At 36.1% G+C, this 27,380-nt stretch overlaps 4 protein-coding genes and 1 non-coding gene across 9 annotated transcripts; 2 read left to right on the top strand and 3 right to left on the bottom strand.

The window, feature by feature from the left end:
• The first annotated feature begins 1,203 nt into the window (after nt 1-1,203).
• LOC121243762 lies at nt 1,204-1,289 on the top strand. The gene has a single exon (XR_005936252.1). It is a non-coding gene; the product is annotated as a small nucleolar RNA snoR118 (small nucleolar RNA).
• Nucleotides 1,290-4,075: 2,786 nt separating this feature from the next.
• On the top strand, nt 4,076-10,585 carry LOC121242041. The gene is made up of 13 exons (XM_041139926.1): nt 4,076-4,231; nt 4,297-4,362; nt 4,779-4,844; nt 4,996-5,071; nt 5,169-5,246; nt 6,183-6,280; nt 6,891-6,964; nt 7,354-7,441; nt 7,552-7,709; nt 7,970-8,012; nt 9,007-9,072; nt 9,751-9,828; nt 10,267-10,585. The coding sequence occupies exons 1-13, from the start codon at nt 4,133-4,135 to the stop codon at nt 10,351-10,353; spliced, it is 1,077 nt and encodes a 358-aa protein (XP_040995860.1). The 5' UTR covers nt 4,076-4,132; the 3' UTR covers nt 10,354-10,585.
• A 2,121-nt stretch (nt 10,586-12,706) lies between these two features.
• LOC121243110 (neurofilament medium polypeptide-like) lies at nt 12,707-14,458 on the bottom strand. The gene is made up of 3 exons (XM_041141169.1): nt 14,166-14,458; nt 13,697-14,055; nt 12,707-13,543 (listed from the first exon to the last, which is right to left on the bottom strand). Exons 1-3 carry the CDS (start codon nt 14,311-14,313, stop codon nt 12,707-12,709), a joined length of 1,344 nt encoding a protein of 447 aa, XP_040997103.1. The 5' UTR covers nt 14,314-14,458.
• A 2,446-nt stretch (nt 14,459-16,904) lies between these two features.
• LOC121242040 (uclacyanin-3) lies at nt 16,905-18,731 on the bottom strand. Its single transcript, XM_041139925.1, has 4 exons — nt 18,201-18,731; nt 17,965-18,080; nt 17,398-17,802; nt 16,905-17,139 (listed from the first exon to the last, which is right to left on the bottom strand). The coding sequence occupies exons 1-4, from the start codon at nt 18,340-18,342 to the stop codon at nt 17,077-17,079; spliced, it is 726 nt and encodes a 241-aa protein (XP_040995859.1). The 5' UTR covers nt 18,343-18,731; the 3' UTR covers nt 16,905-17,076.
• A 1,412-nt stretch (nt 18,732-20,143) lies between these two features.
• On the bottom strand, nt 20,144-24,767 carry LOC121242039 (G-box-binding factor 4-like). Of its 5 annotated transcripts, XR_005935880.1 has the most exons (5): nt 23,678-24,766; nt 23,491-23,562; nt 23,287-23,358; nt 21,427-21,456; nt 20,144-20,632 (listed from the first exon to the last, which is right to left on the bottom strand). XR_005935880.1 is itself a non-coding variant. In XM_041139922.1 (4 exons), the coding sequence occupies exons 1-4, from the start codon at nt 24,383-24,385 to the stop codon at nt 20,552-20,554; spliced, it is 891 nt and encodes a 296-aa protein (XP_040995856.1). In that variant the 5' UTR covers nt 24,386-24,765; the 3' UTR covers nt 20,144-20,551. The 5 variants fall into 5 exon arrangements, 3 of the variants coding, with proteins under 3 accessions (XP_040995856.1, XP_040995857.1, XP_040995858.1); XM_041139922.1 differs by lacking the exon at nt 23,287-23,358 and having other exon boundaries at nt 23,678-24,765; XR_005935879.1 differs by having other exon boundaries at nt 20,528-20,632; nt 23,287-23,562; nt 23,678-24,765.
• Nucleotides 24,768-27,380: the final 2,613 nt, after the last annotated feature.

Here is a 27,380-nt window from a genome sequence, read left to right as displayed (position 1 = left end):
ACGATGATAATTTAGCAATCAATATCCCAACACTAAAAAAGGGAGAAATTACACCAATCAACAATACTCTTGTAAAATATCTCAGTATAATATCTATGAATAGTAGCAAAATTGTTTAAATTAAGATGTTTTATTGTGTTTTGAAAATTGGGAGAAAAAATTAAGTACAAATATTGTAAAGTTAAAAAATTATTTAAATTTTATTTAAAATTTTTTAAAAAAATAGTAGCAATAAAAACAACAAAAACATATTATTATATATATAGTCATTAGTCACTGCTTCAATTTAAGCAAGAGTCTTTGAGGTAATATTGGGCCTGTTTGTGGCCTTTTGCCAGGAGCAATGTATTTAGATATCGTTTGGATTTGAAGATGAGTTGAGATGGATTAAAAATAATAGTGAGATAGATTGTAAATAGTGATGAGATTTATGAGTTAAAATTGATAAATAGTAATAAAAATAATAAAATGAATTGAGATAGATTGCAAATACAAATCGGGCCTTAGTCTCCAAGCAAAGCCCGTTCCTAGAGTACCCAAAGCCCAACTTTTTGGACTTTAAATTCCCAATACCACCAAACCCTAATTAGATTCTCCTTACTCGTCTTGCGTCCCCGCCCCCCTCCCCCCCTCCCCCCCTCTCTGTGCTGCCGTTTATGCACTATCTGTAGAAAGTGAAGGATCCCTGACCGAGAAGCTCGCTGGTCTTTCTCTGGTTGGGGTCCCAGGTTCTTTTGTGATGTTGAAAGAACTATTTTTTTGTCGATTTATGGGAGGTGTTTGCATTCAGCAACAACCGACCAGCCCTTAACTTTTCCGATGATGTACAACTCTAAACTGTATTGAGCGGTCCGCATGGTTTTTATTCATTTCTAGCCTTTACTCACCGCCATCTACGCCACTCATTCTTTTTACATACATGCATATGTATATATATATATATATATATTTATTTATACACGCACATACATTTACATATTCATATTCTGACTCTGGTGGTTTATAAAGGCTTTTGATGAATGTCATTCGCTTAAAAAACCCTGGATGATTCTGTCCAAAGCTATGAGATCTGATGGTTTTTAGACGCAGTGATTGACATGCATGTGTTGCAAAAGTAAACCCTTTCCTGTGTGCGTTAGCCTTTTAGGTAGTTTTTGCGGCTAGATTTATATTGGGCTTTTAGGGTATAATTTCTGGTGTATAGTGAATGATGATATATGCACTGGGCTCTGAGCAGGTTTTTACTGCATTATTGATGGAAATGCAGCCTAGAAAGCTATATCTGACTTAGTTGATATCATTTACCCGTTGTTTTTACAATGTTTTTGTTTGAAGTATAGCATCATAAAGCCGTGTACGGTTATTTATTTATTTGGGTCTAACTAGATATTGGTAACTAGAGTTTCTCAGTTCACATTTGTGCATTGAATCATAGTAATTGATCAATGTATGAGAATATATTGTTGGGTTGGTGATGCTGTTATTTGCATCTTTGCAGTAATTGAACTTTTTTTTTTTTTTTTTTTTAATAAGTGCAGTAATTGAACCTTAAGTAGCCATAGAACTCTTTTTTATGTGTGAATGCATCCGCATTTGCCCAATGATGGAAAACTCAATTTATGGAGTGGTTGCATCGATTTTCATTATGAGCCTTACTATCATCATCATCGTCGTCATCATCTCTCTCTCTCTCTCTCTCTCTCTCTCTCTCTTTCTTTCTTTCTTTCTTTTCTTTTCATTATGGTGATTGAAGATGTGGAAGGGCTCTTGGTGAAATTCTGATGTTTATACCGACGATGACCTTATATAGCTATGAGATCTGAGGGCTTTTAACATGACATTTACATATATGTGATGCTATTTGAGTTTTAGATCTTCTCATCTAAATTACCTTGTCATCTACTTTAGCTGGACGATTCCTTTATACTGATCAATTTTAAATTTAATGTGGTGTAAATTCTATGAATCTTAAAATGCCTATTTTCTTTAAGTGGTCCACTATTTTACTTCATCTGCTACCATATGTTGCAGCTCACTTTTTTGATTTTTACTTGCATACATACCTCGTTGGGATGTACCCCCCCCCCCCCCCCCCCCCCCCCCCCCCCCCCCCCCCCCCCCCCCCCCCCCTCTCCCCTTTTCTGGTTTAGATTTGTTGTGCATTTGAAGATGGTCACACATGTTTTCAAAATGCCTTGCATGTAATTGCTTATTGTAGGTAGGCGTTGCTGAACCTTTTAGTTGAAGGTAAAATACTTATGATTACTCTATGGTATGTATGATTGAAGCTTTAGTTTACATCAGCCTGATGATGAGCACTCATTGAAGAGATGCTTTGATTTTTCATTATTAGCCTCCATCTCGACACCTACTTACCATTTACTTGCTGCTGCTGCTGCTGCTGCTTCTTCTTCTTCTTCTTCTTCTTCTTCTACTCCTGTCGCTGTAATTATTGTTATTATTATTATTATTATTATTATTATTATTATCAGGTTTTGGTACAGATGGTGGTGGTTATTGTTCTTTACATAACCATTTGAGATGTTGACTGGCTTTCAATGAGAATCATAAGCTTCTTCTAGCTCTGAGATCTGAGGGGTTGAGCTCAATGCTTTTTTTCTCTAACCCTGATGCATTGTATTTTCCAAGTTCTAGTTGAAGAAATTATTAAAATCTCCAGCTTTCACTTCCCTACCTGAGCACTTGGGAGTTACTCATAGGTTTGTTGAATATAGCCCATGGGTTTGGCCTGATGGATTCAATTCAGATCCATACCCCTCACCCAGTTTGCCCGATGATGGATAGCTTAATGAGTATTGAACGGTCGCATGGTTTTATTCATGGTTGGGCTTTTTGCACCATCAGTTCCCTTTTAAAAATGAAATTCCCTTTGTGTGTGTGTGTGTGTAATGTGATGTTGTGAAGAGGTCTATCATGAAAGCCAATAGCTTTAACCGTAGATGATCTTTTTTAAGCTATGAGATCTGAGGGCGTTGCTTTTACACCAATCTCTTTTGGTCTTGTAGAAAATCTTTTATTTTGAATGGTTAGTTCTTTTGGAGGCTTTCTGTTCTTCAATCAGTTCAAATAGATAAGAGAAAGGTCATCGCTGCAGTCACGGCTGGCTCAGGAGGATATGAGGTGGTAGAAGATTGGTGCGGGGAATGCATACATTCTGAGATATTGAGCAAGACATTGTTCCCACTTCCATGGACTCGTGGATGTTCTTCTGAAGGATTGTTGGAGGTCCCTAATGATGAAATGGTGCAATTTTCCAGTCATGGGATAGACGCATTTGCACATGCTAGGTGTTGAATAATGAATGCATTGTTTGCTCTCCTTTTATCTACGATATTCGTCACAGGTTGGATAAACATAATGTACTTTGTATGTACTATTAAAAGGTTGTTTTTCCTTCAATTAATTAATGTAGTGCACTCTGGATTGGCAAGTACCATGTTCACTATTGAACTAATGATGTGTTCTTAAATATTCTTCTCATATCCCAGGATTGGTGCACTTTGCAGATAGATCTAGTAATTGGATTTTGGGGGCGGAAGTGATGAAGTGTGGTGACATATATAGATGTTTTCCAATAATTTTTTCAAGAAACTGCATTTTGTTTTCAAAATAAAAAAGGAAAAAAAATTAGAGTAAAGGGATCATAATATTAAATTGAGGCCCAACTGCTATAGCAATCATCTTTATGTCGACTGAATCAAGAAGAATCAATTGAATTTGAATCTTTGATCAGCACTGGCTCCGCTCAATCTATTTTACAATTGATCTGGCACGTTAGATTTGTAATTAATAATCTGGAAAATAAACCACACATAATTTCTTTTTATTTTTTTTTCTTAGAAGAATTTATAAGAATAAAAATAAATAAAATTAAAAATTCATGGTCCGTGCCGTAAAGATGATGTGCAGGAGGCTCAAAAGCTAAAAACCTGCGTCAATGTCAGTCCCTGTACTGGTCAATGCGTTAGTGCTCAGTGGTTTGTAACGTTTACACGAAAAAAAAAAAAAGAAAACCCTCCTTACTATCGTTAACGAAACTCCCAACAAACCTTCTCCCCCCAACTGTCACATACACAGAGTCACAGACACTTCCACACAGACAAACGGAAATATGTTGGAGGCGCAGAGTCTGAGGAAGGCGGTGGTGCCGTCTGCGCTTATTGAGAATCCCTCTCCTGGAAACCTACAGTCCACGCGTCTCGCCCTCCATGTATGCTCTTCTCTTTTTCTATGGTGCCATTTGATTCAATTTAATACTGTTTGTTGCCTCCGCAGGTTAGTGTGGACGGTTCTTCCTGTTGGGCCTACGTTGCCTCTGGTTGCCACATTTACAAACTCCAGGTACACAAACAGACGCTGCTCGCGTGTTTGTGCGATAGTGGCCGCATTATTTCGGCTTTAATCCGGTTCATACAGAAGTCGAGTGGATATGAATGCTTGCTTTTGGGTTTTGAACTTGGTGTAAAGTTTTTAGTGTTAATGAGTATTAACCTTTTTTTTATTAATCAGCTGTGTAAAATGTTAAACTTTGGCGCTAACTTTAATTTGTGTGCGCTCTACAAATGAAAGAAAAACCTTTAGTAGAGTCATTTCGGAACAAACTGGTGGTTTGTTTATCATAGACATTATTCTGAGGGGTTTTTCTTTTTCTTTCTTGGATATCTTCCAAGTAATTTCTTTCATTTGATGTGTCGAGTGGGGAAGCTCTTCTAACAATGATTGTTATGGAAATGATTTACTTTTGATATATTTTTTAGATACCTCTGGAAGATACTTTTGTGAGCAAAGGAAAGGAAAGCCTTCTGATCCCTGTGCAGACTCAGGTATGAAATCATTTGCTATTGGCCATCTTCATATAGGCTTGATATTACTTGACATGTCGGATGCATGTGACTCCATACCTGCGTCTTTTAATGTTTGTCTATATTATTCTATTCATGTGTTAACGCTCATCTATGATATGGCTTCATTAAGGTTATGGACTCTTTCATGGTTAACCGCTGTCCCCATCGTTCAGAAATTCAGAGTATTGTGCTTACAGAAACTGAGAGTAAGTGGATGCTGCACTTTGCTCAAGGCCATTTGCTAATGTTGAAGCATGTCTTGCAGTGATACATTTGCTAATTGACTAGATTTGATATTTTCAGGCTCTGGCTACTTAATGTTGGGAAGTGTAGATTCGTTTGGTCACCTTATCGTATCTAAACAAGATACAACTGGTAAAGGTAGGTTTCTCTTTATCATTAATTGATGTTTATACTTCGGGTAATGAAGATTTTATGTTAAACCTTTATGGCTTTTCTTCCGTTTTAATTAAAAGATTATGAAATTTTGTATTGCTTCTCCCTTTTGCAATTTTTTGTGGGATTATTTGTTCAGCCCCCCTCTCAGTTTGATAGGTAGCATACTTGAATTGCCTACCCAAAAATAAGTAGAAATATCTAGTTTTCTTTTGGGGAAGGTAAAGGTTGATTGTTTCTTATGTCAAGTTGGTAGTGGTGGTGGATACAGGCAGGTGGGACCTTCCTCAATATCGAATAGACCCTCTCCATTTTATTTGAAGTGGATTGTATCCATTAAGTGTAAAACATATGATATTTTAGTCATTTCACTTGGCAACAGCACCCCACTTCCAACAATTAAACTAAATTTATTTAAATATATATAGTGGACCAATTTATTTTCTAGTAACTGCTTTCCCCTCCTCTTTCATCCTCCTTGTGCTGGTGTTCTGTATGTGACTTGAGCCTAATATGCCAGTTTGGGTTTCTTCAAAGCTTGCTAGTTTGGATTAATTCGACCATCATGTCAAAAAGTCATCAAGAACTCCTTCAGCTGTTATTAACGCAATCATGAACTTTTTGCAGCATTTTGAGTTCTGAACTCTTGTAAAGCTTAGTTAATCAGTTTGATGGATGCATGCCAGTGTATTGCTGTATATTGAATACCATTTCAATTATTAAAACTATATGTATACTTCTTGCTTTCCTGCTGGCTTTCAATTCATTTCTATTTTGTATTTTAATCTTTTAAATGGCTGGAGTGATTTGCTAATAAAAAGAATGGTTGAAGTGATTATTTGTAATATAATACTGCTGAAATTGCTAATAAAAAGAATGGTTGAAGTGATTATTTGTAATATAATACTGCTGAAATTTCAGATATTAACAGGGTCACATATTCGGTATTGCCTCGAGACGGTGGTGTTGGTGAGGGCAGTTGGGCAGGGCTCTGTTTCAGTCCAAGTCAATGGTCTATGGTACCTCATTTCTCTCATTAATTCATTTAAGCTTTAACATTCACAGTCTAGTAAACATCAATATCCATGAGTCAGCAGCAGGGAAACTCAAACTACTTAAGTTTAACCTTGTTAAAATATTGAGTATGTTGCCTCCATTTTTCTTGATTAGAATCATTATTTACATCTTACAATTTTCTATCTGAAAGGATATTGTAAATTTTGCAATTTGCGTATCAGTTGGTACAATCATGCTGAAATCAACTACAGATATTTTTGAACTAGAAGACCAGTGCTAACAGATCCATTCTATATAATGCAGTTCTTTGCTTTATTGAATTGTTGCTCAGGGTTTACTGTAATACTTCTTTAGCTCCTTTTTTATTGGAAACAGGAAAGCTGTGTGGTAACAAAGGCTAATTTCTTTTTCTTTGTCAATTGGAAACATATATGGGATCCATTCATAAAAATTATAAAGGGAAAAATATGACCATTTTTTTTTTTATAGTTCTTATAAATAAAAGGATATATTTTTTTCCAAACATTTTCTCCATTTCTGGTTTAGAATTTCTATGTGCTTCTAGATTTTTCCCACAGGCTGTCCCTATTGTGCTGACTGATCTCATTCCAGGCTGCAGTGGCACGTAGCTTCTGCAAAACTGTTGATGTTTACGACCAGGATATCCATGTCCGCACATTACGTACGTAAGTAATATGTATGATGTTTAAATGTTCTCATTTATTTTCCCTTAAGTAATATGCAAGTAATAGAATCATCATTAGTTTTCTATTATGTTTTCTTTAATCCTATTTATAACTACATCCATATGATTTTTTTAATTAAATGAAGTGCTCCTTGATGAGCATGGAAGTGAAAATTTCAAACAACTAGCCTTGGACTGTCTTGCTACTTCCATATAATTGAAGGTTATTACCAAAGACATATTAGGGCCAAGCCCTTTTGTTTTTAATAGAATCCTTTTTAAAGTGAATGTTTTGCCTAAGATTCTCTTAGTTCGTCAGAGCACTACCTTGAGTTTTGTTACCAATATGTGAACGTTTCTTCTCGGACATTGTGTGTGGCTATGTTACAGGCTCTGGTACCCATCTTCATTGAACTTTATACAAAATCAGTGTCTAGCGAATGAAAGTTCTATATTAGTTGTTGCTGAAGGCTGCCAGGTACAACTTTGTGCTTTAATACATTTTATTTTACCCAATGTCCTGATGAGCTCTGCTCCTTTGAGATTTATTTGCATGATTTCATTGCTTCATCTGCTGGTGTACTGCAGCTGACTATATGGGACTTAAGAATGAAAGAAAATGGGGGTTGTCTACAACGTATCTGTAGCTCCCCTGGTGACATCTTCTATGCTGTCTGTTGTTCTTCAACTGGTAATGTTGCAGTGGGTGGGGCTGATCGTACGGTGACCATCTATGATCCTCGCAGGTTGGTCACCAAAAGCAAAAAGACATCAGTGCTAACTATGTGTAGCCTGTTCATTGTACTTCCTGCAAGTAGTACATGGCATGGCACATATTGATGATGTCTGCAACTTGCAAATCAATTTTGTTCTGCATGTTAGTGTATATGTTTGTTTCCCACGTTCCACTTGGTTTCGCAGAAGATGCATGAACAGAAATTGGAATACTAAGTTTTTCTGCACTTCACAGAGTGAGTCTGATTTATTTTTTACATCTTGAATATAGATGGTCAGCATTATCAAGATGGGTGCACTGCTCAAAATATGAGGTCAGCCAATATATTAGATGAATTGCTCTACCTTGGTCTTTATCATTGTTTGGGCCCTTTAAAAGAATGTATCTTTTAAACAAATCTATGAAACTTTCAAAGATTCAAGGACAGTTTTTGTTTTTACTGCATTTGCATTGGAATCAATGACGAGTATTCTACTACATATTTGTTTATCTGTTCCGTGCAAGAGCCATACTTTCTGGTGAAGTTGACTTGATTATGCAAGATATTTTTCCTACTTTTGTTTTTTCCCTATAAAATCTGCTTTCTTATCCATTAATATTACGTTTTGGGGGTGGGGGGGAGTTACAAGTTCAAGCTGCATAGATAGAGGCTGTGAATATGTAATCGGTTATCTCTCTCTCTCTCTCTTTTTTTTTTTTTTTTTTTTTTGCGGTTCAAGGACCTCACTCTACCCAGCCAGTACCTTGGTCAGTGTCAAACAAGTTTAGGTGCTCAAACCTTAGTGATCAGTTCATTCTGAGATAAATGGTTGCTATTATTTTTTATGGAGCTGGTTAGAAATTTTAGAGTGAAGAGAGGAGGTTTTTTGGGCCAAATGATATGTTAGTTGGTTCACATAAAAAGGATTAACTGTGAAGAATTTTAGGATAGATGCAAACGGTTCGCAGCATTTATTTTAGAGCTTTGCTACTCATCATTCCCACACACCACATACCACACTTAATTTTTTTTTGTTTTATTCTTCCTAAACTAATTGAATTATTCTACTCATCATCCATATTCCATACACCACACATTTGGTAAGAGAAAAAAAAAATTAAAAAAAATTAAAAAAATTATGTTTGGTGTGTGGTGTGAGGATGATGAGTAGAACTTTTCTTACTTTTATGGTGTGGAGTTTGTTTTTGCCAAGGTCAATTAAATTTCCACTTGCTGTCTATCAAGCTGCAGAAGTTTCAGAGAGTCTCTTGTTCTTTGGTATTTGATACTGTGGGTAGGGATAACTGTTGTGTCATTCTTACTGCAGATTACTGGGCTTGCTTTTTCATCAATTGATCCTGACCATATCTACATACAAGGGATTGATTATGAGGTAATTGGTCTTGTCGATACTGGAGCTTAAGTCATTTTTCTCTTTGTTGCTCTGGTTATTTGGTACTTTTAGCTCTAGATGGTTTAATCTAACGAGAAAAAATGCTTGTTTATATGGTCTTGATTGGTTTTGTTTTGTTTTTTGGAAAGCAGAAATTGTTTTGATGTATTTACCTCTTTTATAACAGAAGATAGGTACTTAACTAATCAGGTCCTTTTATTTATTATAAATTGCAAGGTGATATGAATTTTTCATTTTTTGTCGCATTATAAATTGCAAGGCGAGTTTACTTTTTGTACTTGTGGGCCCTAAGTAAACATCTTTAGGTAGAAAACTCCCATCATGATCCCAAACTACAACATTGGGCTGCATGCACATGCTACAAACATGGAAAATGCTAGCTTATGCTTGTAAAATTCTTCTTCTCTCTAGTTTCCCTTTCAGGTAACCCTTGGGTTTTTGGATTGGGTTGGAGAGAGGGGGATGGTGGATAAGGTTATATGCTCTAGAGGCATCTAGCAAAGGAAATGTAATAGGGAATTGGTCAAATAGCTGATGTACTACTGGTCTTGTTATGACCCAGTCACCTGGAACATATTTCTGCATTGATGACTGTTAAAGTTTCTCTAGATTCTCATTGTACTCTGCAACATCAATATCAAAAATGCTATTTTGCAGGTTTTTTGTGGACAGTGGAAAGAAAGCAAAAAGGTGTTTTCATTTAGGGGTGACTCAAACTGGCTTGGTTTCAGTAAGGTACCATGCACTTGCGAATTCTCCATACTAGCACATATAAGCATGTGCTTTTATAAAGAAGTTAGACCAAATATTAGCTTCGCATATTTCTAAAGGTTAGCATGCAACTCAGTTTGGACAATCTGGTGGAACCAATGTTGCTGGGATGTGTTTTCCATCAAAAATTCACTTTACACATGTGAGGTTCACACATGACATCTGATTTCTTCCTAATATAATTTGACTCGAAAAATGTATATAGACCCATATTTTGAAACCGACTTTTGAGTTTGTGTTGCAAATAATTTTACATCAAGCATACATACAAGATGCTTTTATTGTTAGCAATTCTCAGCATCAATTAAGTTGCCCTTTGAGTCAATATAAATGCAGCTTGCTGTCATAAGATCACAGAAATATTTTGTCATCTCACAGTTTTACATTCACCCCATCTTGCAGTGCCCCAACAGGGATGTTTTAGGCGGATGGTGCGACTCAGGCAGCATCCTTGTTGCTGATGTTGTAGCTAAAGAAAGTGAAATGTAAATGCCGAAAGGTTTCGTCAACGGGTATCCCTAGTATTTGGTCTTATCTGTTTACATGGGAATTTCTTCTTGCATATGACTTCACACTCCCAAGGAATTCTGTTAAATCAGAAATCCTCATCAAATCTGAAGCAGTCATTTCAAGCCGTCTAGTAGATAAGCCATTGCCCACGCAACATGTATTTTTGCAATTTTGTTTAACAGGCTATACACGTACTTATCATGCTTTTCTATTTTGAAGCAAAACTAATGGAGTCCTGAACTAGTATTGTGGATATTCCTCTCTTTCTCATTATACTCAGATAATTGACAATTGAATATCTCAATAACCAAAGTAGATTAATTTCATAGCTAACTAACCCATCGTTTGGATTTAGCTTTTATGTTATTCAATCAGCAGAAATCTATCACTGCCTAGCCATCTATGGCTTTCTTGGTTTGATCTAAAGACCTTTTTAGAGATGCTAAAGAAATCTTTGAAGGTCAAGATATCTAGCAAGCAGTGGATCTGGGTGCCCTCTTGGAAACTCTCAATTGATTATATCACTTCGGCCTTGGAAACTGGCGTTATTTTAGGCACCAAGGCCTACCAAAAGGGGCAAAAAAAAAAAAAAAAAAAAAAAAAAAGATCTAATTCTAATTCTGATTCTAATGCTAACTGACTACTACAATATATCTAATTTATGTTCTTATTTGTCAATTTTTTTAATTGGGTAAATGACGCTTACTGGGTTAAATTTTAGATTGGACAACAAAGGAAAAAATCACTGCATTTACTTCCACTTTGCACTCCTTTAGCAGTCGCGATCAAAAAGTGAATTTGCATCTTTCGACTGTTTTTAGACTTCACTAAGTATAGATAACGGGGTATAATATTCATGAATATTAACATATGGTGCACATTGAAATTTTTAGTAATTTGAAGATGTGTGTTAGTTTGATAATTTAGAATGCAAAATATTAAATGTCTAATAATTGAAGGGTGCAAAGTGTAAGTTTTCCTAAAAATAATGTCAACTACTACTAAATTACATTTTAGAAATACCAGCCAAACTGATCAGAATATGAGGATGCCAATAAATGTTAAGATCGAATGTTAGAACTCATTATACACACACACACACACACACACACACACACACATATATCTATGGAATTTCACCTGAAAACTTGTGGTTGAAACTTTTTGCCCTCTTTCTTCATTGTCAAGATTGATATGAAACTTTTTGCCCTCTTTCTTCAGTGTCAAGATTGATATGAATCTGTGAAAGTCCAGGTCAAGAAACCTGGCAAATGATGAAGAGGGTGCCCTACTAACTTGGGAGGCTAATGTGGGTTTTGGTTGGTATAGGGTAGGAGAACTGGTTCACCTGGATACTGGGGTCCCATAGCTGAGATAAGTAGTTCAATCAAGCAGCTCACCAACTGCCAATTATCAAGACCCACCTTATCAGGGAAACTTTAGGTTATTTGTATGTAATCAGAATATAGTACAATGCTGAAGAAAAGAACAACTTCGTCATATTATTTCGAGGAACTTTAGTAAGATGATTGGAAAGACCAGATCATTAGGAAAGGTGTATGACCTTGCTCGTGAGAATTGTGAATCGAGTAATCTAGAGGAACTCCAAATGCAGAATTGAACCCAGAATATCTGTCTACCATAGATTCTAAACATGTCATTTGACCATTAGACTACACCTTGACAGGTAAATAGTATGATTAACTTCCATTTATCTTTTAATCCTTTTGAGTACCACAACTATCAAGTAGTGTATGATAAGAGAGAATCTTACTCAGAGATAAATGTCTTACCTGAATCAATAAGGTTAAATTGGTTTGAATTTTGGTCTCACATCTTGAATCAAAAGTAACCCATACTATTAGGTTCGAGTCATTTTTACTCTGTAATATGTTAATTCTGTCAATTTTACTTTGAATCTTATAAATCAAACCTTATCATTTGAGTGATGTGGATGGTGTATTCTATACACCGGCTTGAGAATAGAATAATTCATGTATACAAACTTCCTAGAAAATTCTCGAGATAAAGATAGCCAAATGTTTGATGGTACCATAACCCACAACCCCCAAATAATTTCCAACTGTATGAATCGTGTCTACTTATGAAATAACAGCTTGCATTTGGTATACATCATTGATTCTGACTTCTCATAGATATATCTAAAGAAGAATAGACACTTAGTTGATCAAGTATTTGGTCAATTTTCTAGGACAAGGCATTAAACCAGCAAACCAGATTAACAATATAGGCATAAGAGATCAGATTTGTCATTTTGGCTTTGAAGTGTTTCCCACTATATCAAGTCCAACCAATGTGCTTTTAAGATTAATCATGTACTTTTTACTTGTCTTCTCTTTGCTCTGTGAATAACAAGAGCTATAAAAGAGACGAGAATGGCCGATCCTGCAACACAACAAGGAGCAAAGAGCTTACACCTTTTTGAAGCGACCTTCTTCTCCTGAGCTGCTCTCTCACCAGGATCTTTCTGTCTTTCTGCTTCAGATGATTCACCTTCTTTCTCTTGAGAACTTCTTTCGTTACTCGCTTCTAGAATCTCGTCTCCTATACTGGAAGTTTTTTCTCGTTCTGTAACTTCATCTTTGCCATGCTGTTCGACAGGATAGTGTAGCTGTGGAGTTGCTGCTCGTTCTAGTTCTTGATCACGTTTGGATTTCGTTGAATCTGTAACATCTGTATGTGACACCTGCCTTTGTGGTTCTTGAGGTATTTTATGTCTACCTTCATCCTTTATGCTCTTTTCTTCCTCCAATCCTCTTTGTTCTACATTCTCTACCTCTGGAATCTCCTGTTTCTTTCTCTGCTCTATCAATGCGGGAAGCTCTTTCCGTGGCGTATCAGTCTCATTCCTGGGTTCAACCACCCTAGATTCTATGGTTGACACTTCTTGATGTTTAGTTTCTTCTGCAAGTTTACTCACAGACTCTCGGGTTTCTCTCTCTCTTTTAAGTGGCTCTTTCATAGCCCTATTAGTTTCTTCAGTGCTTTCAACCTTACGCACTTCAGTTTTCTCCGGTAGTGTTTTTCCTATGTATTCTTTCTTAGGGAACTCCTCGGCTACCGGGTTTTTCCAATGAATTCTCTCTCCAATAAGATTTTTTATGGGAGCCTCTTCAACAGTTTTCTCTGGTTTGAATAGTGAGAATACCTAATAAGTGTTGAGAATGTTTGTTAATAATAGTGAAAAAGTGATAAAAAGTAATAATAAAATATTGAATAGTAGTAAAAAGTAATGAATAGTAGAAAAGTAGGTAAAAAGTAATAATAAAATAAAGAATAGTAGTGAGAGTATTTGAGATACTCTCGCTCTGTCTCTTTCAGGGAACTCATCAGCTACAACTACCTCCCTTTCTGATTTTGCTGTGACTCTCCCAACTTCTTCTTCCTTCACTTCCTCAATCCCAACCCCACGAATTCCTTTCTCCTGTTTAGGCATGATGATCGTCAAGATTGATCCTTCTTCTTTGAACCCCGCCTTGATCAGATCCAAAACCACACCATCAGGAATCTTGAAAACCTTCCTAAACACCTTGACTTCTGTCCATTCCTTGTGTACCATCCGACCTATCATTACCGTTTGCCGCACCGGCTTCTCTGCATGAACTGTAATTTGTGTCCCATCTTCACTTATCTTGATATTAATGTTCTCTTTCTTAAAACCTACATTTTGTACATAAACTTTAGGGCAATATTTCAAGCTGAGAAAAAAGGAAAAAACAAATTAGACAAAATTTAAAATGGGAAAGAGTTTGTGAGACAAAAACATTGACCTCTGAGATGGACAGTGAGGATGAACATGTTGACATCTTCTCTAGACACAAAAAGAGGACCTGCTCGGCCTTTGCCGAGCTGAAAGTCGGCGAAAGAAGCAAGATCATCCATGGTTTTTGTGAGCTTGAGTCCAAATTCCACATCCATAGCTGATACTGATCACTATCTATGTTTTTTCGGTGAACAAAAGGCCTTCCATTTTCTGTTAATTCAGAAAGAGGTTATATAGGAGCACATTGGTGAGTGAATGCTAAGACTTATAGAAAGAGCATAAAAAGGTTTAAGAAAATGAGTAAAGCACATATTCATTGCTTGTTAAAGTGGGCATTTTGTAATGGGAGATAAGAGGCGGTTAAAACGGTTGAATTCGGTTGCTTTCCTCGTATGTTTTATCTTGGCGGAAAGCTAATAACAGGCTTGCTTCCATACCAAGACAGGCATAATCGTGGGCCCAGTTGTGTTTCAAGAAGCTCCTAACATGCAGCGAGAGGAATTAAGAATCATTCTAAGATGTTGCTGTTAGCATTAAGATTGAGTTTTTGAACCAATTCTACACTGATCTTCTGTTCTTGCATTTGGAAACTATTCTGGAAGAAGTTCACATTGGTCTTCGTTATTCGTTTGACATGATTTACTCGTTGTAAAAAGGTTGTAAAAGATGATCATATCTTTGTTGTTTTCCTTGAAATAATAATTAATGAGAGTTGAGAAATAACTAAAAGTCCTCACCTTTCTGTGTCAATTAGTTTTTAAAAGTAGTTAGGTCGAGGAGTAAATTATTGATAGGTAATGATGTATATATTGACTCTTTTTGTTCTTTTGATTTCACTGTTGATAGCTGCTGAACCCAAAAGTTTAACAAATTGAGGAATTATTCATTTTCACGCTCCACACCTATGTCTTTTTTTTCATAGGATATGAGAGTATTTTTCATAGAGTGTGGAGTGTAGGGTAGTGAATCGTGACTGATGTATAAAATTTTTCTAACAGATATATCTGGTGATTGTTTGGCTAAATATGAGTCTAACTCATGTTGTGAGATTTTGAATGACAATTTATTGCAAGATATAATTTTGGAAACAGTGACCTTTGTTCCAGCTCAGCCACATAATAAACTTTCAATTACATTATTAATATACATAATTAAGTAAAACCTAAAGGAAAAATAATATATCATATTGAATTATTACTTTTCACGTACTGTTAATAGTTTTTGAATTTTTCTAATGCATGACTTTTTCATTTTCTCAAATACTCATGTCTTTTTTCAATTTTGTAACCAATGTCTTATAAAGGTCATGGAATGTTAGAGACAATTAAAGAGTTTATAAATGTGATTAGAAAAGAACCCTATGAAGAAACAGCTTTCATAAACATTGGATTAAACAAATGAACTTTGGTTTTCTAGTTTTAATCCTAAACTTTACTCTTCTATTTTAAGATTAAAATTAACTCGTTCATCATAGAGTCTAAGTCCACGTGTGAGGGGAGTGTTAGAATATGAGTAGACAATTAAATATATTATTTTTTATTGACTTAAACATTTGTAACAAGTGATTATCTATTACAATAAAAGAGACAAATCTCAAGATCTCAAATCTCACAAGATGGAAAACTAATGATATTCAAGAATTTTTTTCCCCAAGAGAAGACAATTGATTCAATTACTATTGCAACTAACATGTTCAATCATAAAAATTATGCTCCTTGGTCCCTTGAGTTACTGAATGGGGACAGGGGACTGTGTATTTTGTTGGATGGCATTGATCACGGACACCCTTTTGCACAGCAATTTATCCAACTACATCTCTTTCTTTACCTACCAGTGGGACACAGATAGTGGCTTGAATTCTTGATATTTTCCCACTGAAACTACTGTGGGAAAGAGGGTTTGTTCACGAGACATTAAACTTTCATCAAAGGAGTAGAGTGTGATTATAAACTATTCATTTTCTAAGGGGCTCTAGATCTTACCCATTCCCTTGCACCAAGCTGCATTGGACCACTATTTCTATAGTCACCTGGCCAAGAGGTTCATTGGTCTTGGAACTTCAATATAAAAAGATGAAAAGAGAGTGGGGATAGACAGTGAAAAAGGAAAAGTAGGTGTAAAACATGTCAGTCAGTGTTGGGAGGAATTCAAGTAACTGTGCCAGAAGATCTTTTATCCTGCAGGGCAGTGATGGTCTCCCTCTCTCTTTCCCTTTCTAGTTTCTAAATATATAGGCCATTTTTCTAAGATTATATTCCTGATTACTAAAACCTTGCTGGTTTTTCTAATTTATTATTATTGGTATTACCATGACTTTGTTTCTCACCACTTCACCCTAGGATAATAGTAGGATTCAAGGTATATCAGAGGTTCAACCATTTATAAAGATGCAGTAAAGACTACCCTCCTGCCTCCACCCTTACCTTCTTCTCCTTCTCTCTATGCAGAAAACTGAAACTGAAGATGAAACAGGGTTTTGTTGCAGACATTAGATTTCCACCAAGGGACCATAAGATCATTATAAACTATAAACTGTTCACTTCCTACGGGCTCTAGATCTTACTTCTTCCCTTGCACCAAGCTGCATTGTACCACTATTTTTGGAGTCACTTGGCCAAGAGGTTCATTGGTCTTGGAGCTTCAAAATAGAAAGAGGAAAAAAGAGTGGCGATAGACAGAGAAAAAGAAAAAGTAGTAGTGAACCAGTGCTTGATTGCGTGGCAAAACTAACGACCAAGAGTGCCAATGATTCCAAAGCAAGGGTCTAAATAGGCTAACATCATTACAGATCCATAATACATAGTATAATCATCATCCTTAAAGCTACTTTAGACTCGAACCACGGTACATGGTGCTCATTATCCTGATCTATTTTACAAACATTAGCTGCAATTCTCTCTCTCTCTCTCTCTCTCTCTCTACAGCATCAGGAAAACCACACAAGATAGAGCCATTTGAACTGCAAATAAGCCCACCATCACCTGCATTCCCACCGGATTTCAAAAAGAGTACCCAATCAACAACCCATCAAAACTCGCATACAAAAGAAAAAGTGCAAAGAAAAGAAGGAACCTATTTTCTAGCAAGTGATCATATGAATAACCACAGTAAAGTTTTGCACTTCCCGTTTACTTGTATGTGAATAGTGGAGTTGATAAAACTAAAAAGTAGAGCATACTATAAGCTCATGTACATGTATATATTCAAAAGTACACATAAATGTAGAGACATTTGCATACCTTTCCTCCGTGCCCAGAGGTGGGTAAAGGACGTATAGTAGCAGAGTCCACTTCCCCAGTAGGCAGAGGAACCGCAGGGTTACTGTTAATAAATGGCATACCACCACCTTTATCAGGGACCGTGGACGGCACATTCAACGGAGAACTTGCGGTGGGTGCCGGAGTTGGAGTAGCCGCTTGGTGAGGCTGGAACGGCCACGGGAATGTCGGAGACAACGGAGAGGACGATACGACTCCACCAGAAGAGGGTGCTGGAGCTGACAATGGAGGGACTTCCGGAGGCATTATGGAAGATTCAGGTGGTGGTGTGGAGACCTTTATGGCGAGCTTTTCAGAAGCTTGGCATGCTTTGAAAGACCCATTGTTGAATGTAAAGTAGAAGAAACCCGGGCGGGATGGTTGCCACTTAGAAATATAAGAAAAAATTGGTTAAAGTCTCAGTTTTTGAGCCATTTCTCAAGTACCCAGCAAAAGATCAGAGGAAACAAACACTTAAAGCTATTTTTAAAGCCAAATGAATATGAGAGAGAGAGAGAGAGAGAGAGAGAGAGAGAGAGAGAGAGATACCGTATAGGATGTGGAATTGGATTTGTTGAGAAGTGTGGCTTGAGTGAAATTGCAGACATTGAAGGCTCTTCGGTTCTGGAAAATGTAGAGATTGTAGTGATACTTGTGTTTAAAAACTGAGGAGGTGGAAAAGACAAAGCAGAGGTACGTTAGTTTGACCCCAACAATTGTATAAAAAAACACAATAGATATAAATATTTAATCTATGTTTCTGTGTGTGGATATTTAATACTTACTGATGGAGTCTCCTATATGAACAGTGGGATTCTTCCATTTTGAAACTCCATCTACAAGTATTTTTATGGAGTGAGAAGGCTGGAGAAGTGAACATACAAGGAAAATGAAGGAGAAGAAGAAGAGCATTGAGGAGGCCTTCATAAGGCTGTTCCTGTTTTAGTTCGAGAGGGGAAAACATAAAGAGGGAGTAGATTCACTTAAGAAGGGTTTTAATTAGTAACTTGTAGCTTTATCCGTGGCCCCTGGTCTCTGGGTCATTGAGAAGGTAAAGATGGTTTTGAAAAATGTGTGATGAGAGAGAGAGAGAGAGAGAGAGACAAAGTGGGACGAGAGACTGTTAAATGTCTGAAGTGTTTGGCTTTACATTGGGAGGAGTTTGAATGGGTGACAGACATATATTGGAGATTGTGTGATTTATTATTTTAAACAGTAAAAGTTGGAATGATTTTGTTTGAGGAAAAAAAAAAAAAAGAGCCTCAGGGGGGTTTCAAGAAAAAGAGATGGTTAAAGACTAAAGTTGATGCAGAAGCACGAGGGAAGGAGAGTTTTGGGTGGCTCTACCAAGGATGATGATGATGATGATGATGGGGATTATTATTCAAAAATGATTAGTTCTGTGATTACAGCCTGTTATGCCCTCTATTTTTGGATTAAATAATCCTTCTATTGGGAGATGGGGGAATCCAAATTTTACTTTCTTTTATGTAGACTTTACCTTTTCATGTAATACTTACCTCTTCACTTTATACAATGTAATGATGCTCATACTTTGATACACAAGGTGAATAAGAACCCTAATAAAGATGATATCCCTTGTGAAGAAAATCCATGGTACCATTAACTAATATCAATGAGAATTTTTCATAGTTTCATGTTTAAGGTTAAGAGAATGCTCCAATTCAGCCTTGTACTTTGTTGTAATTTGGCTAACATGTACAACAATCATACCCAACAATGGCAGAACTTTTTGTAGAAATGTTGTAGCTTATGCAGAACTGGCAAAAATACTTTTTCATCGTTCCTTTTTTCCGTAATGGCAGAAGAGGTTTTGGATTTTTCCTTTTGTCCTTGGAAATAAATACCTTGAAGAAGTTTGCTCCTAGGAAAAAATCTATTCATATATTTTCTTATCATCCTCTCATTAGTCTCCAATTATCTAATGTCACATTATAAGATGATGAAATAATAATAAAAATTGAGATGATGAGTAATGTTACTCTTGCTCCTAGTCCTGGGCGCAGTGCTGCATATGATGGCTTTGGCCATATGACTTGAATGTCAAAAAGCTATGCCATATTCGGATGAAGATGATGGTATCACCGAAGATGCCATCAGTTGTGGCAAGTGACATGGTACTATCGAAGATGATGCTCTGTGAATTGAATGCAAAAACAAAAGGAATTCTACAAAAGGATGAATAAAAAAGGCATTTCAATTGCCTTGAATCAGAAACTCTAATTCAGTAAAGCTAGGAAAATGGGGGTTTCTCTTTATTCCTTTTTTTTTTCTCTCTCTTTTTTATGTTCCTTCATTGAATTCCAGTCTGTAAAAAGAAGGAACAAGATAAAAAGACCAGGACAAAATTCCCAAGAACATTTGAATGCAAGAAAGGTCCAAGCTCATAACTTTCTCTCTATGTGGCAGGCTTTTAGTACCAAAAAGATCTAAGGTATAATACAAGACTAGGAAAAGACCGAAGGATCTGTAAAAAGAGCTCTGAAGTTCCAATAAACTATTTAAAACAATTCCAATGGAATCTATACAAGGAAAACCAAAATAGGTAAAAAAAAACATAAGTATGGTGTTTTTACCAATAACATTGGGCTTATAAATAGATTATGATTATAAAACTCTTAGGATTATAAAGTAATTGATATAATACCATATCATAACAGTTGCTTGTTATTTTGACTTTAGGTGTTAAAGAGATGGACTCACAGGGTTTTATCATGAGTCTACTGCAATAATCTGCTATTAGAACTGCTACCTTCAAAGCTATAATACAGGCTACCTTGATCTCTCCCATGACAAGGCAATCAAGTTTCACAGTAATAAATAAATTAAAAAAAAATCATATAGCACGCCAACTACATAATTCAACTTCAAAATTTCTGCCTATTTCTTCAATAGAAGTCCTGTTTCTTCAGCTATATAAGGAATTTCCCTTAAGACTCTGCTTGCAATCCCTATCACTCCTGTAATCACTAACCACGATTGCTCTTTGGATGAACCATCGGGTTCAAATATTTACCTAAAAGATTACTGATTTCCAATTACATTGTTTCCTTTTTCCTCCCTATTCCACTGAAGGTTGTTTCTTTTTTTGTCCACACCGCTGAGCATATAAAATCTACCACTGCATTGAATGAACTCTTCGGAGCTCACGCGGTGGTCTTCGCTTCTCCACCACTGGAATAACTTTTTCCATGATCTGCAGGAAAAAATGTTAAATGTATAGTTATTTAAGAGAACCTTTTTTATGCACCAATAATTTAACATACTCTTAATTTTCTTTATCTGGTCTCCCAAACTTCCTCATCCTTTCTAGTTTCTATCATGTAAATTGTAAATGGTCACATGAACAAAGCACTCATGATCCAAGGTCAAATCATGAACCAGTAAAGATTCATGATGTAAAATAGTTGCCAACTTTTGTTAAGTAGAAACTTCTCTGTTACTTTAACAGTAAAGCCAATAGTGTCAATAACTCTCTTTACCGTTTAGACCAAATTGAACTTTTCATGGTCAAAAGCAAGGTGATATGGAACTCTCAACTCCACTTCACTCTCTCTCTCTCTCTCTCTCTCTCTCAAAGACTACAGAAAACCTGATTAAAAAATCCTCCAATTCTACTACCTAGAGATGAGACACCATTAACAACCATCTAATGGTAGACAAAAACTGTAAATCCAAAAGAAGACTTCTAACAATACCATAAAATTTCTCAATCTGCAATAAATCATTCTCAACCCGTAATTTTCATGCACTGCACAATATTTAACTGGTTTTTTTTTTTTTTTTTTTTTTTTTTTTTTTTTTTATCGGTAACTGAAAACAAAAACACAAGTGCAAAACAAGGCGTTTCCAGTTTCATGTGCTTTTCCCTCAAATCACTCATAAAAAAAAATGCTTTCCCTCAAATCAATCAACATAAAATCTACTACCCAAACGCAAACATTTCCCATACTTCTAAAAGAATACTAGAATAAAAGGAAAAACCACTACCTGCTTAAACCTTTCCTTAGCCCTCTCAGCCTGCAAAAGAAAATCTTGTCACCATGAACTCATATGTATCAAGAGAGAACAAATGAACACCTATACCAAGGGAACTCATTTTTGAAAAATAACTGGGAAGAATTAAACACATCAAATCAAGTAAAAACTTGACCAAATCCTAGTTATCACATTTATTAGCTGTAACCTTTTTGTCTGTTTTTTAGTTTAAACCAAGTACTTGTTTCTCTACAAAGCCAGATGACAATGGATAAGAATTAAAGGGACTGAATTTGGAATGTCTCCAAGAAAAGAGTGTATACAAAAACAACAAAAGAAAAATTAAGCCAACTAATATTTCATATCCAATTGAATTTTTTTAGGGCATGCTATTGATACGTGCAACTTGTAAATGACTTAGTGCAGTACAGTGCCAAATAATGAAGTAGTATGTAGAATATAGGTTGAACAAGATTAATTCAATGGAATTAGAATGTCAAGACAAAAATGCAAACATGAAACAAGATACCCATAATTTGGCTGTGAGATACATTTTGTAAGAAATATTTTTCCAAGCAGTTGTCTTCTTAGACCTTGACCCATGGAAAAAGTGAGCGTTGGGAGTTAGGGCAACATTCATACCTATATATGTATAGCCAAGCAAGATAAGCTCTATAAACTGTCTAAAGGACACAATATGAATCTTGCTATTGTGATTTTTTTTTTTTTTAAATTTTTTTTTCTGATGAGTATGAATCATGCTTCCGGAATCTTTATAGAGACATCATCAGTCAAAATATAACATTGGTACCTGATCTATATTGCTACATTTTCCATCACTATGCCAAGAGAAATTACTAATGTGGGAGAACATAGTAAAATAAACAGAACGATTGCATATATTGTATCTTCACATATTCTGATTATCTTACCATCACCATGTCAGCACTATCAGAACGTTAAAAGAATCAGATACATCAGCATTATCATTCATTTGGTGACAGTAAGAAAAGAAAATCAATAATTTTGGGACAAAATTACAATCAAACCCAGGGTCCCAGGACCAAAAACGTATTTTTACTAGTATCATATATATGACCAATCATCATACTCCACAACAAAATGTCAGGCAAGAAGCAACATAGTCATGACATGCATCTGCCTGAGACAAGGATGCAAGATTGATACTAAGGGATGCTTGGAGAATGAGATGAGAACAGAATTTTCTGAATAGTAATAAAATGGTTTGAGTTAAGATTTCAATTGGGTTTTGGGAAAGAAGAGAGAAAAAGTTGAATAAAAATTAAAAAATATTATAAAGTTAAAATATTGTTAGAATATAATTTTTTAATATTATTTTTGTTTTGGAATTTTGAAAAAGTAATTATTATTATTATTATTTTTTGTGTGTTTTGTCTGGAAGATTGGGAAGTTGTATTGATTAGGTAATGAAAAAGTTGAAGATTTAAAATTAAAAAGTGTTTGTGTTTGAGTGATGTTTGAAAATAAAATTATGAGAAATTTCGAGATGAGATGAGATGAGTTGAGTTGAGATGAGTTATGTTTTCCAAACAACCCTAAGAATACTTGAGCAATGAGATTGCAAACAAACATTCGAAATGAAATGAATTGGTAGCCTATAGGCGAGGACAAATCACTGACCAGAATATTTTCTCTACTTTAGAGAAAACCAATAACTAGACAGGCCGAGTTATTCAAGCTAGATATACCCCATGGATTACATTGTAAAACTGCAAATATCAAACTATAGCATCAACCCTAGTGCCAAGCAAGATGTGGTAACTAATACCTCAACACACCAACAAGAGAAATGAGGCCCCAATTTTGGACAAAACAATTGTAAAGGATTACCATAATATAATGGTGTATACAGCACAGAACATAATCATCTCTCAGCATCACTGTTCAACATGACACGAAATGCTACTCCACAAGATAACCACAGCATCACTCGTTAGTAAGATTGAAAGAAAAATAAAAAGGAAAATTTTACGGTCTTTCATTCTTAAATAGATAAAATATCCAACATTTCTAAAAGTTTTTAAAACCTAATACCTTCTCTTTCAACAGCTGCTCATTCTCCTCCTCTAGTCTCGTCGCTATCGACTCTAATTCAACTTGATACGCCTATAATCCAAAACCCCCATACCACATTACACTAATATACATTAGGAGGGAAAAAAACTCAAGCCCGTCAATGGAAAACAGAATCCTAAAGAATAATTATTATGGCATAAAATACCTGTTTCCTCTCCCTGGACCTTGCGGCGGACTCCCGGTTCTTGATCATCCGCCGTTGCCTCTGCTGGGCCGCCTTATCCAACGGCTCCAAGACCGCGCGGCCCCTCTTCCCTCTCCCTGCACCTGCACCTGCACCTGCACCTGCAATCACATCCACCCCATTTCCGAACCCTACAATGGCCCCGTCGACGCTATCCAAAGCCGCGAACTGGCTCGGTGTGACTGAGTCGAACGCGAAAACCCCTCCGCTGAGCCGCTCGGAAGGCAGGACCTTCATTTCCTCTTCCTCCACGGCCCCGGCCTTGGCCAGAAAATCCTCCAGAGTCATCATCTCATCCGGCGCCTCAACCTTGCACTCCTTCCTGTCGCCCGAGACGATCTCGCGCCAGACCTCTTCCACTGTTTTCGGAGCATGGGAGGAACCGTTTGGATGGGAATCTGAGGGGACTGGGATCGGGGTTTCCATCACGGTGATTTGGGCGTCGAGGAGGGTGGATTCGGTGGTGGAAGGGTTGGAGTCGTAAACAGTGCGTAGAAGTCCATCGACGGTCATTGAGGAGGATCCGAGATCGTTGGCTTTGGCACTTGTGTTTCTGGCGTGATCGGAGAGCGATTGGGCTTTTGTAACTGAGGAAGAAGAAGCGCGTCGAGGTTGATCCGGTTTCCTCGAATTAGAGTTCGTTGAAGTCATCACCTTCGACGACGCCATTTTCGCCAAATACAACGGGCTTCACACACACACACACACACACACTCACGCCCTCTCTCTCTCTCTCTCTCTCCCCCCCTCTCTCTGTCTGAGTCTGTCACTGATTTTCGGGTTCGGGATTTCGGACTTGTGATTCGGTTTAGTATCGACAAGATGGAGAGAGGGAAAGCGAGAGAGATTTGTTGGGAAAATGGGAACCGAGAGACCGGAATGGGGGATTGCCGGTGACCGGTTGAGCGATTATTTGGGGATTGTTAGCTGGGGAATTATAACGTCACGGACGGCTGCGGCTGCTGTGAGTTTTGGTGGAGTTTTACGCCGTGGATTGGGTCTGTGACAATGATCTGGAGATGGGGTTGCGTGCTGACAGTCTGTGATGTTTTGTTGGAAAATCAGTTGTGTTTATCGGGTGTGGTGTCGTTCATTGATTGGTAAATGGAACTTCCATGACTGTACCTCGTGCTAAGAATTTTCATAAATTCATCTAAAATCACATATAGAAATGTGAGTAAAATAAAATTCATCGTGGCGGATTATTTATTTATTTATTTTCTCCAATATTGATATTTGCGGTGAGTTCTACAAGTAAGAAAAAACTCAGATAAACATTGGACGAGGGAGTAATTATATATTTAAAACTATTTTGCAATCTAGTTTTAAAATTAATTAATCTGGTAGTACCACTTCATAAAAAAATCGATTTTTTTTTATTCAAATATGAAATTTTATATAAATATCACTCATTTCAACATAGTTGTTAAAATGGATCACATAAAATGAATTGTATGCATATTACCATGAATACACGTTATTTTTATTTTATCAATATATTTGGAGAGTTCGGAATTATTTCCATTGAAGATTTAGCTATTAGAATATAAAATGGTATCACAATAAATTAGTTAAATTCTAAATAGCTATAGTCACTTTCAAAATAATTTCTAAATTTGAAAGTAACTATTCATATATCAAATACATTTTATATCAATTATTTCTGTCTTCCTTTTAAATGACAATTGAAAAAATATAATTAGAATATGATTACTAATTAATATATAATATTATTATGAATAGTAAAATATGATAAAATAAAATAGATTCATAATTAAAAAAATTAAAATATTTTTGAAATTATTAATTACTCATTACTATATAATGAATAAATGGATAATTTAATGTGAAGATTTGATGTGAATAGCCAAAACTAAATTCATCTTATATTATTTTATTTTCAATGAAAAAATGGCTATTTCAATATGGAGACTTATGTGAATGGAATAGCCAAAAGTTAAATTCATCTTACATTTATAAAAAATTTACTTTAATTTTAACTAATCCATTGACAATGCTCTTACTATGAATACACGTTATTTTTATTTTATCATAAATAAAATAACATATTATGATAATAAAAGTATTATGTCATTTATATTTCGAGATGAATACTGCAACCGGATCATCTGAAACATATCGTTCTAAATATACAATAAGATAAAAATTAAAATCTAGATTTCCTATACCAATTTTATGTTTGTGTTTTTTTATTTTTTTAATAAACCATGCCACGTCAAAAGAACTATAAACAGTATGCATGCCATTTCATGAAAAATCTGGTACGTTAAACAAGTTTAATACGAAACAAATACGGTCGAAATCGAATACCATAAAATAAAATTAGTTGTAACTGTAATTAACATAAGGTATAAGCTGGGACCAACCTTTCCTTTGCTTCAACAGCTATATATATCTACCCCCAAACTTTCCTGTGTTCTAAGTGATATCATGAATCTCAAAGGCATTCGGTGCCACATGAAGTATTAGGCATGTGTGGTGATCCTTCCACGCATTTACCCAATTATCATCATTTTCACATAATTATGGGATTTTGGTATTTAACAGCCTTCAAGACCGCCAAAAACATTAGAGATCAACATTGTAAGGGATTTTTTTCCCCTTTCGGCCCACAGGGCAAGCCCATAAGGGGCCACTACGAAGTAAGTCAGAGAGTCTGGTCGGGGCTAACGACTCTCTCCTAAAATGAGTCAGTGGGCCTATGCAAAGTACTCGGTCCACGAGTAAAATCCACCCCCAAAGCAACTTACGCGTAGGGGAAATGGACAGTAGGGACAGACGAGACTCGCTGCTCTAACACCACCCCAATGATACTCTGTCATCGGGAACCTGCACAGGCAGGTGCGTGAAAAATATGGAGAATCTTTGATCTCCTGACAGTAGGCATAAAGAGACTTAACAGGTAATGCCCACAGAATAATGTGATTTAAAGAGTTACGCTACATTAATGGCACTATTACCGGACTCCACACCGTATTAATGACGCCACTCCAGAAGTCACGCCGCAATAAAGGATTATGACAAATGAACAGTGAAAATGATATAGGTTCCTCAAAGTCAGGGATGAGCTATCCTCACCAGAAACCTAGTATAAAAGTTGATCTCTAGGTACGAAGAACTCTCTCTGATTTCTTTAAATTTATACGAAAACTACTAAGGAGATATACTGACTTTAGCATCGCCGACTCTCCGGCCATTACCAAGGCCTCTATTCTCTGTATTTGCTTAAAGTGTACAGGTGACAGCCCAAAAACCTAAGTTTCTAAAACTCAGTCCAAAGGCGCGCGAAACACGTATGACGTTAACAAACATGATCTTTAATTCATAAGATCATTAATTAATTCCTTTTGCCTAATCATTTGGATAGAATATTTGGGATCTACTGTTTTGGATTTTTCTAATTTGAAAGATCACACGAAAATAATTTAGAATGTGTTAACAATTAATTAATTAGTTGGATAAGCTAAGTATGCTAGCCATGAATTTGAAGTTGGATATATTTTACTACCCAATTAAAATATCAAACTTGGTAAGATATTGGATTGCCACCATATATACTTCTCAAATAAAATATCAACTTAATTAGTATCATGAATATATTTTCTCTAATTTTTAATAATCCCTAATTAATTTCTCTAATCCC

This window comes from Juglans microcarpa x Juglans regia, chromosome 8D (genome assembly GCF_004785595.1).
Source record: "Juglans microcarpa x Juglans regia isolate MS1-56 chromosome 8D, Jm3101_v1.0, whole genome shotgun sequence".
NCBI classification, from domain to species: Eukaryota; Viridiplantae; Streptophyta; class Magnoliopsida; order Fagales; family Juglandaceae; genus Juglans; species Juglans microcarpa x Juglans regia.
This window is presented reverse-complemented; position numbering and strand designations above follow the sequence as displayed.